The following is a 10,077-nucleotide window of genomic DNA, read 5'->3' on the forward strand; positions in this document are numbered from 1 at the left end:
TTTGGTCTCTTCTAGACCCGGGTTTTTGCACATGTCCGTCTCCGCGACCGATCCTTCTTGGAATCATCATGCATAGATCCCGGGACCGAAGTTGCTGGCGGGTTCGCGGGCTTCTGTGAATCACCGCATGGGTCAGACGAGCTCTTTGACCATCAGGGGCTGCAGGTAGGCTTATGCGTTTTGCTAGCATTCAGTCGGATTACACGCCTTCGGCTGCAAGGCGTCTAAAAACTGCGCGTTACAAGATATCCCAAGTTTCAGATGACATATAGACAAGAAAGCGGCCCGAAAGACCGATTTGACAGCACGTGTGTTACGAGGTTATGCGATACGAATGCTCATAGGAATCACCGTCAATGTAGGGAGAGAATAGGCAGAAGGCAAATGAGTATGCGATCTAAGGAAAACCACTTGAAATTCATAAGCCCCGTTTCCCTGTCAAAGTCCTCGCAAGCCTTCATCGCTTGGTTGTGATACCAAGCCGCGCAAAAAGGGATTCAATGATGTCGACCAGGGTCGCACCTGACCCCGTCCTGTGACCCCGCGCGATAACGTGACTGCGTTTCTTCATGAGCCCCTACTTGCGGGGGAACCCGTTATCCGTGAGAGAAAAACCATTCCTAAAGTGCTGAACCGTAGCAGACCGAAACGCCGTGAACATTCTGAGGTGATGTTGTCAGAAGTTATGGAGCTCACGCCGTCTCGAAACCGCCGAAGGTGTTCTCGCCCGAGTAGGTGATGTACAGGAAGCTGCAAACATATTAGCATGGTGAGAATCATCACAGCTGTCTCAGGGGAGAGCACGTACCCATCCTCGTCCTTGTGCTCCTCGTAGATGCTGCTCATGAGAGCGGCGGTAGGGGGCAGGACCTCATCAACGAAGATGAAGATGGCCTTCTCCGGAGAGAGCTTGATGCGCTTGCGGATGACGTAGACGAACTGTCCGACGGTGAGGTCCGCGGGCACGAGGTACTTCTTCTTGTCGATGGTGGCGATATCTGACTTCTCGACCTTCTCGCAGATAACCTGGGTGAGGATGGTGGTTAGCTTGAAGGTGCACGACGGGATGATGGGAGATCGGCGGTGACGGTCGGGGAACGTGGGGCACCAGCGATAACGCGCGAAGCTGACGAAGGCAGCGACGACGATGGCCCCGTACTGCGAACAAGAATCGAGGATGCAGTGATGCGAAGGCAACTTACGGGAATACGATCAGAATACTTCTGACGGATGCGCTCGGCCTCGGCCTTTCGCTTCTCGAAGGGGTGCTCGTCCTTGAACTTGGATCGCATGTTGAAGGTGTTGGTGACGGGCGATGGGGTAGTTGTGGATTACCAGTGGTCTGCAGCTGGTGGAGTGCGGGCGACAGGCAAGTTATAGATGGCGAGATGTTTGGGCGAGAAGTGATGATGACAGATGCGGAAGAAGAAGTGTGTAGAAAGGAGAGTTCAGGTAACGAGGGGTCGTTTGCGAAGGCAGACGAGGTGCTAAGGTAAGGTATGGAACGACAAGGTAAGGCAAGCAAAGGTGGTTGCCGCCTTGGGGGTGTCGGTCAGACACACGGGGAATGCAATGGGCGGTCACTGAGTGAATGGTCTGGAGGAAGAGGCGGGTGGCTCAGGCGACGGGGATGCGTACCTGCCTGTGCTGCCTCCATGTACCTCTCTAGGCAGCTTGATAAGGAAAGATACCTGGGTGCGCGGCCCAGGTTAGAGAAGGCTTGGAATGACTAAGCCGCATGGAAGATGCTCCCCGCCCCTTTCCCCTTGCTTTCCACGCTTCCTACTGGTCCGAACTGCCTCAGCAGCACCCATCAGTCCCGTCGTTATCCTTATCGGATTATCGGAGCGGGGCAAGACACCGATTTCACATAGCCAGTCAACTGGTGCAGGTGCGTGCAGGGTGCTGGGGCAAGATTGGCAGCGTCCAGCGCCCAGTGTCCAGCGTCAGCTGGGCAGGTGACCACTGGGAAGCAGTGACGGACCACAGCCACTTGACGCAGGCTGGCAACCTGGCACACCTACCTTCTGGATCTGGCCTGAGTCACAAGAGGTCCTGGCACACAGTTATTTGTGACTATTCTGCTGCAGAGTACTTGCTGAAAATTTGGCAGAGTCTCACGGGGTCGTAGGAGAGACGACCTCCTGATACGTGCACACTGCTTGTCTGTGCTTGCTGCTGTCCTGTCACCCAAAGGCTTTGTGTGCTTGGTCGTCATCGGGGAGCATCACTATGCCGTTCCTTATCGGCGATACTCTGCCTGACGTCATTTGTCCCCAGTAAGAGGTGACATTGAGGACTCTCGAGGGGACGGCGTAGCACTCAGACTGAGGCGTGGGGACAGTCGCCGGCCGAATAAGTACACATCGTCCGGCCTTGCTTATCTGGCAGATAGGCGGGCTTACTTAAGGCAAGGTTGCAAGACCCGCTCTGGACCTCCGATAGCCGACGATGCAGGTGACAGAATGAACCGGGCGACAGTCCCTTAAGCTTAACTACTTGAGCATTCGATTCGTCTCACGAGGCAGAGGAGGATTGAACCGCCTTCGCAGAAGCGGATGCTGGAACCAGTATGGAACTATCATACGATCGTGGTTGCCAGATATGTTGCGCCATCAATGTGGTATTGCTCCCCAGCTTTGGACCACATGGAACTCGTCCATTGCGACGCAGCTCTGCGCTGAAAGCTGACGGCCCGACAAGCTGGAAAGGGTCGCTCTGGGGCTGGACCGTGGGCACCTCAGGTGTTTGCAGCAGGGCAGCTCTCCCACTGGTCAGCCGTGCCAGCGACTCGGGAGGGAAGGCGGTAAGGCGCCTCCGGCGTTCGGCGGCAATGCGACACCTCATCCCACCTCACCACGGATCAATTGGGCCCTGCGAAGGCGGGAGCTGTCCAGTCCCACTGCTTATCCTCCGTTGCCGTGACCGGGGTTCCGCCCATAGAACGTGGAACGATTAAGTTGCCGAATTTACTTTTACAGCTGGCCTGACTGGCTCGAACGACTTCCAGTCAGTCCATGATTGCTACTCGGTGGTCTTATGCCTCTAACCTGGGAATAATCATCCGATTTTCTGTACTCTGTACCCCAAGTCACTCTTTTCTTGCTATTCCCTTTTAGTATTCTGTCTGTATTTATATTTTCTGTCCGGCCGCATCATGGCGTCAATCAGGCATTCGCAGAGGGTGCTCGCACAGCTCGGCAGTTCTCGCACCAGACTCGCAACAGCAACCGCAACCAAGCTCCAACAACCGCAATTGGGTCGCAGACTCGTCTCATCATCCGCAAAGTCTCATTTCAAGGGTCACCAGTCTAACCCGGCCTTCTCCCGACTTCTAATTGGAGCAATTGGTCTTGCTGCTGCAGCACCCCTTGCCTACAAGATGGTACTGCAGCTTCACTCCGCACCACCCACCCATGCCGGTGTTTCCGTCACTTTGACAACCAATTGCTAACCTTCACCTTCTACCAAAATGCAGGCCGTTCAGGAACCTTTCCAACTCGATTCGCCGTCCCTGGCCGAGCGCGATGCCCTCACCAAGAAGGAATCCGACATCACCGAGGAGTCTCCTATGCGCCTGCGCATGGAGAAGTTTATCAAGGAGCAGCAACAGATCATCGTGAAGGAGCTCGAAAAGGTTGATGGAGGAAAGTTCCGCAAGGACGAGTGGACTCGTAAGGAGGGCGGCGGTGGCATCACCTGCGTGCTGCAGGACAGCAATGTCTTCGAGAAGGGTGGCGTCGGTGTGTCCGTCGTCTACGGCACCCTACCCAAGCCCGCAATTGCTAAGATGCGCGCCAACCACAAGAACCTTGATGACAGCGTCGACGCCCTCCCCTTCTTTGCCGCCGGCCTGAGCATGGTTCTGCACCCCAAGAACCCCATGGCCCCGACGGTCCACCTCAACTACCGCTACTTCGAGACAGCCCATCCCGATGGCACCTCCAACGCCTGGTGGTTCGGCGGCGGCAGCGACTTGACGCCCTCCTACCTTTTCGACGAGGACGCAGTCCACTTCCACAAGACGATCAAGGAGACATGCGACGCGCACGACAAGAGCTACTACCCGCGCTTCAAGAAGTGGTGTGACGAGTACTTCTATAACAAGCACCGCGGCGAGTGCCGGGGCGTCGGCGGCATCTTTTTCGACGACCTCGACGAGACCGAGAAGGACCGCGAGAACACATTCGCCTTCATTCAGGACTGCCTCAAGTCCTTCCTGCCCGGCTACCTCCCCATCCTCGAGAAGCGCAAGGACATGCCCTTCACCGAGGCGGAGAAGGACTGGCAACAGATCCGCCGCGGCAAGTACGTCGAGTTCAACTTGGTTCACGACCGTGGTACCGCCTTTGGTCTGAACACCCCTGGCTCAAGAGTCGAGAGTATCCTGATGAGTTTGCCCCTGACGGCAAGCTGGAAGTACATGCACGAGCCCGAGCCGAACAGTCGCGAGCAGCGTCTTGTAGACGTTGTGAGGTCGCCTAAGGAATGGGTGTAGATAAGGCAATATGAGGGGTAGAATAAATACCTGGATATGGAGCAATGGGATGCGAGCGATATTTGCTGTACAACTATCCCCTTTTACGGCGGACATAATGAGATTAGACAAAAGCCTTCAGGCGGCAAAACTCAATAAGAGATGTTTTCTTCTGTTCATTTCCGCCGAAAGTTGTCTAAATGCTTGCATTGGTAACTTCAAAAGGAGCCTGCCTCTAATTGTGCGGGAACTATCAGAGCTCCGATGTTCCCAATTTCATACAGCATCTTCAAGCACGCATTTTGACACACACCACGCCACCAAAGCAACTACACTCCGATGAACGATTTCTTTCCCAAACAGAACCTCATAAACCAAGAAATTGCCTTCCAAATGAAGCCAACTCATGCTGTCCAGAGAATACCATGAGCCAATCACAACCAACACCTCGCGCTGTCCTCACGAGCCTCATAAACAGTCTTACAGCATCACCGCTGACCCCGCTGCCACAGCCCGGCAGCAATCCGCTCAAATCCCTTCCTCAGTCCCAGCGTCCGATACTGGTAACCCTCCACGTTCTCTTCCCTTCGCTCGTCCTGCCCGCTCTGGATCTTCTCGACCGCAACCTCGTAACCCGGGTGGTCAAAGTCGACGCACTTCCCTACGACATCGATACCGATACCGACGACGAGGACCAAGTCCCCGACGCCGCCGCCGGCGGGGACCCCGCCATCGACCCCGCAGACCAACACCACCCGCCATCATCCCCCTCCAATTCTGACGACCAGGATGCAAACGACCGGGATGGGGCGACAGCCGTCCCCAACCGCGACGAACCGGCAGCATTCCACCTCGTCCGCTCCGTCGCGTCCACGTTCCGCCGCAACCAGTCCGCTGCCATGACAACTTCCACGGCGACGACATACCTCGTCCAGCTGGACGCGTGGAACTGCACCTGCGCCAATTTCGCCTTCGAGGCGTTCCCCGCCGGCACTGCCGCATCAGAGAGCGACTTGGAGGTCTTGGGCGCTGACGCCGTTGAGGACGAGATCGAGGTGTCGCCCGATTGGCAATTCGGGGGTCTAAGTCTCGATGGGAAGGATTCTGGCGGGGTGCCGTGTTGCAAGCATTTGCTTGCCTGCTTGCTGGCAGAGCAGTGGTGTGACGTTCTCGGGAGCTATGCTTTGGAGAAGAGATTGGATCGGGAAGAGATTGCGGGAACGATTGGGGATTTGTAAATCATCACGCAATGTGAACCATGGATACTATCAGTTCAAAACATGCTATCATTGTACAAGGCACATTCTTTTCTTGTGAATATGCCTGTTTCCCGCCCCCGGCCTGCCCTCCTGGACGCCGAGATATTATGACATGCCACACGGTCCCAATGTCTATCGCGGGTATCAGTCCCGTGCGTGTGTGAGTTTCCCATCCGTCTCCGTCGTAATCAAGTCATCTACTTCTTCTTCTCCTTCGCCTCCTTATCCTTGTCCGAAGACTCCTTAGACTCGCCGTTCACGCCGTTGGCCTTATCATCCTTCTTCTCCTCCTTGCCGTTTGCCTCGTCCTTCTTGGCCTCCTTCTCCTCCTGCTGCTGTCGGTTCTGGATCTTGTTCTCGATGAGGTCGTGGAAGGCCGTGATCGCACGAATCAGACTGCTGAGGTAGATGGCCATGAGCTGGTCGTTTGTCTTGATGCTCATGGCATGGGAGAGCTCGCCGCCGCTCGACTTGCCGTCACCCTTTGGCGGCGTCGACAGGTTGGGCAGAAGGTTGAAGACGTCTTGGAGGTTGCCTAGGATAGCGTGGTTGACCGGGAGCTGGCCATCGAGGACCTTTTGGAGGTAGGCGCCAATGTCGCGCAGACGGAGGTGTAGCCCTTGGAGGGACTGGAGCTGGTTTGTTATCCGGGTTGACAAGGTGCCGACTGCAACGTCGCGAATATCGCGGAGAAGGTGCTCTACACCAATCTCTTCTGCTTCCTCGGCCTCGATGATTGACGGAGTGTGGACAAAGGTTCTTGAGGTGGTTGTGCCGTCCTGGACATACTACGTCAGTGATAGGTATTCGCTTGAGGACCAAAGCAGGACTCACATCCTTGATCTCCTCCACGGCGAAGTATGCGTCCGTTGGCACGCCCGCCTCCTTCGGTTGTACATCAATAATGACTAGGAGAGGGTTCGGGGTGTAGCGCTTGAACAACTCGTTGATCTCGAGATCCGACGCCCGCAGCTTGGGTCCGGAGTGGTACCAGCCGATCAGCTTTTCCCTTGCGTTGACCTTCTTGAACATGTCGTTCATGCCCTCGACGTAGTTGTGGTCCAAGAACCACACTGAGGGGTCCTTGTCATCCTCCTCGAAGGGTACTGTGGGTTAATGTCAGCCTCGCGGGTAAAGCCTACGGGTGGTGTGCCGTCGTTGTCATCGTACCTGCGAAACTGTTGGATACACGGACGTTCTTGCCATCGTTAGAGCCCAAAAGGACACCGACCACTCTGCGTTTCGATCCCTTGACTACCGCCCGGTTGTAGTGATCGACAACGGAAAGAAGAACGAGAGGGGCAACGGAGACGTTCCGTGTGACGAGAGACAGAGTCTCTGCGGTGGTGGCAGGCATGATAGAGGTATTTTCGTAGCTTCGTTAGGTCGATTGGGTCGGCTTCGTGGAGGATGAAGGGTTGACGAGGCGGCAGTGATTTTTGGATGTTGGTGTAGTGAGTACCGTGAGGTAGTGGTGCTGTCGTACTGCTGAGGCTGCCTTCCCGCCCAGCTTAGCTACGAATCGGGCTTAGGCGCAAACGAAAGCTCGAGCCTCGCCAGATCACGTGGAACGAAGGCAGCTGTCATTACCTAAGCAGGGACTTGGAAGGTCAAACGAAAACAATTGGAGTGACGGAGTGTTCAGACCTTACTTAAGCACAAGCTCTAGCCACTTAAGGCTCAAGCAGTGGCTTGATCTGCCTGCCACCTGCCACCTGCCACATCGGCATCTCGTTTTTCGCGATCAAGATCTCCCGACAGCCAAGTCCGGCGTCGGCCCCTGCTGGCTCCATCTGTGCCCTGCTTTCCGTCTTCACTGACTAAGGAAATTCAACAACGGATTTATTTCCATCTGAGAAACGGGTACTGCGGTATGCGCCTCAACAAGTGACATCTGAACACGAAGCCTCCTAGCCTTCTCAAGCCTGCAATGGCTTTCTCGGAGAATTGCGGGTGACTGGGATGACCCTAAGAGACTCACATGTCGCACGGCACTAGAAGCCCTCGAGACCAAGACCTGGGCCCGGTGACCTCATAGCAAGGCGTGCCCATCCGGTGCGCCGGAGGCTGGGTCTTCTCGCGAGAGCTTCTGATGCCGTCCGCCGTGCCTTATCCGCATATTGCTTAGTGGTGCCTCTCTAACAGTCACGTAGCGCAATTTGGGTGTCTAGGTCTTAGGAGGGCTAAAGGACGCCTGTACCTGCCCGCAATGGACCTCGGCGGAGAGGGAGCGGCGAGGACCGACCAATGGTGGGCGGAGCGCTGTAACGGAAGCGCACTCAATGGCACCTGGGCGGAAATATGGAGATTGGAGAGAGAGACCTTTGGCAGCGAAACAGCCGAACGAACGCCTGCCACCCTGTTCCCCCAGCAGAACCAGCAGAAAGGGCCCCAGTAGATCTACCCAATCACGTAATCATTAGCCGACGCCGTGGCCGCCAAATGGTCTGTCACCTGCCTTCACCCACGCGCAAAGCTCGGTACGGCGCAAGTACCCCCAGCCAGAGGTGCAGCAGAACCCAGCGCACTGCAACTTGCCGGGCTGTTCCAGTTCCAGTTCCAGGGCCTTTTAGGTGGTACATCCGTGCCTGGAAACCACTGGAGGCGGGAACCTGGGCGACCTTGGCCGTTCACTAGGACTTCGCAGCAATTCTCAACCTCTTTCGCGACTATTTTTCCCGCAAAGCTTTGTTGCTTCTTCTACCCAGTCCTCCAACCTCGACAACTCTCCTCTCTCCCCTCCCTCTCCCACCTCACTCTTCTCCTTCTTCTCTTCAAGTAGCTCTCTTCTTGCATCTCTTTGCTCACCACTCATCTCTCCGAAAGCCTCGGTCCGGCCTAAGTTCACTCTTCACAAGCCGTCAAAATGAGCAGTCTCGTTGAGGAAGCAGTCAAGAAGCTGACCAACACGGTCGAGAGCCTCGAGTCTAGAATCAAGGCTCTTGAGGACCGCGCGGCTGGCGGTTCCGGCAAGCTCTCCACCGAGGAGGTTCGCATGATCCTCATCGGCCCCCCAGGTGCTGGTAGGTGTCTCCAATTGAGCTTTCTGGCTCGCATCGCCTGCTCGTCGCAACAGCCATGCTGATTCTTAAACTCCCGCACAGGCAAGGGCACCCAAGCTCCCAAGATCAAGGAGAAGTTCAACTGCTGTCATCTGGTAAGCCAATTGACATCTGTCTTTTATGCCGCATGCTTTTGATCAGCTCTAACAGCGGGTTTCACATCTAGGCCACTGGTGACATGCTGAGATCCCAAGTCGCCAAGAAGACTCCGCTCGGCCGGGAAGCCAAGAAGATCATGGACCAAGGTGGTCTCGTCAGCGATGACATCGTCATCGGCATGATTAAGGAGGAGCTGGAGAACAACAAGGAGTGCAAGGGAGGGTATGTCGGATCTATCTGTCGCGAAACCTGCCAACGGACACCGTTCAGCAGCCGTGGCGCACCAGCTGCAGAGCCAACGTAACGCTAACCTACGGACCAACCTCACAGCTTCATCCTCGACGGCTTCCCCCGTACAGTCCCCCAGGCTGAGGGACTCGATGCTATGCTCAAGGCGCGCAACCAGAAGCTTCAGCACGCTGTCGAGCTGCAGATCGACGACTCCCTGCTCGTCGCCCGCATTACCGGCCGCCTCGTCCACCCCGCTTCCGGACGCTCCTACCACAGCACCTTCAACCCTCCCAAGGAGTACATGAAGGATGACATCACTGGCGAGCCCCTCATCCAGCGCTCCGACGACAACCCGGAGGCCCTCAAGAAGCGCCTCGCTACCTACCACGCCCAGACGGCTCCCGTCGTCGGCTACTACAAGCAGACCGGTATCTGGAAGGGTCTCGACGCCTCCCAGGAGCCCGGCCAGGTCTGGAAGAACATGCTCGAGATCTTCGACTCCCAGCGCAAGGGCGGTCACGCCTCCGGCATCCTCAGCCGCATCACCTCCAAGAACTAAGCTAGCAATCTCCAGAGCCCGTGGCTGTTGCTGTGTCCACGCCCGCCACCACCCCAGGGCGCGCATGTCACACAAAGACAAACGAGAAGACTTGATCAGAACTCCTTCTTATCGGCTGTCAACCCTTTTCGAAAACCGCGGCCAGCAAAGGAAGAGGAACGTGGATCGGAGGAAACGTTTTTATGGAACTGTTATTTTATGGATCATGAAAGGACCGGGAAAGGGGAATACCGTTTCCCAACCGTCGTCCACGCCTTTACCAAGCAGGCTTATATTTTGCGAATGACGTTTTGGCCATTGGGAGGGAAAATTCGGGAGCTTCTCGCGCTTCTTCCACGACGACCCGCAACACACTCTCACACACCCAAACGAACCCTATCGTGTAGAAAT

At 56.0% G+C, this 10,077-nt stretch overlaps 5 protein-coding genes across 5 annotated transcripts; 3 read left to right on the forward strand and 2 right to left on the reverse strand.

Annotated features, from left to right (window-relative positions):
• Positions 1–692: 692 nt before the first annotated feature.
• ATG8 (Autophagy-related protein 8) lies at positions 693–1,292 on the reverse strand (the record flags this gene model as incomplete). Its single annotated transcript, XM_036634537.1, has 3 exons — positions 693–750; positions 809–1,158; positions 1,203–1,292. 3 exons carry the CDS (start codon positions 1,290–1,292, stop codon positions 693–695), a joined length of 498 nt encoding a protein of 165 aa, XP_036500530.1.
• Positions 1,293–3,472: 2,180 nt separating this feature from the next.
• hem13 (putative oxygen-dependent coproporphyrinogen-III oxidase) lies at positions 3,473–4,498 on the forward strand (the record flags this gene model as incomplete). Its single annotated transcript, XM_036634538.1, has 1 exon — positions 3,473–4,498. The coding sequence occupies one exon, from the start codon at positions 3,473–3,475 to the stop codon at positions 4,496–4,498; it is 1,026 nt and encodes a 341-aa protein (XP_036500531.1).
• A 404-nt stretch (positions 4,499–4,902) lies between these two features.
• CGCS363_v002690 (uncharacterized protein) lies at positions 4,903–5,715 on the forward strand (the record flags this gene model as incomplete). Its single annotated transcript, XM_036634539.1, has 1 exon — positions 4,903–5,715. One exon carries the CDS (start codon positions 4,903–4,905, stop codon positions 5,713–5,715), a length of 813 nt encoding a protein of 270 aa, XP_036499494.1.
• A 218-nt stretch (positions 5,716–5,933) lies between these two features.
• Positions 5,934–7,093, reverse strand: rpn-8 (26S proteasome regulatory subunit rpn-8; the record flags this gene model as incomplete). Its single annotated transcript, XM_036634540.1, has 3 exons — positions 5,934–6,515; positions 6,571–6,842; positions 6,907–7,093. The coding sequence occupies 3 exons, from the start codon at positions 7,091–7,093 to the stop codon at positions 5,934–5,936; spliced, it is 1,041 nt and encodes a 346-aa protein (XP_036499493.1).
• Positions 7,094–8,602: 1,509 nt separating this feature from the next.
• ADK1 (adenylate kinase) lies at positions 8,603–9,687 on the forward strand (the record flags this gene model as incomplete). Its single annotated transcript, XM_036634541.1, has 4 exons — positions 8,603–8,759; positions 8,841–8,893; positions 8,965–9,119; positions 9,228–9,687. The coding sequence occupies 4 exons, from the start codon at positions 8,603–8,605 to the stop codon at positions 9,685–9,687; spliced, it is 825 nt and encodes a 274-aa protein (XP_036499496.1).
• Positions 9,688–10,077: the final 390 nt, after the last annotated feature.

The sequence above is a fragment of the Colletotrichum siamense genome (assembly GCF_013390195.1).
Source record: "Colletotrichum siamense strain Cg363 chromosome Unknown KSG_Cg363_contig02, whole genome shotgun sequence".
Classification (NCBI taxonomy): Eukaryota; Fungi; Ascomycota; class Sordariomycetes; order Glomerellales; family Glomerellaceae; genus Colletotrichum; species Colletotrichum siamense.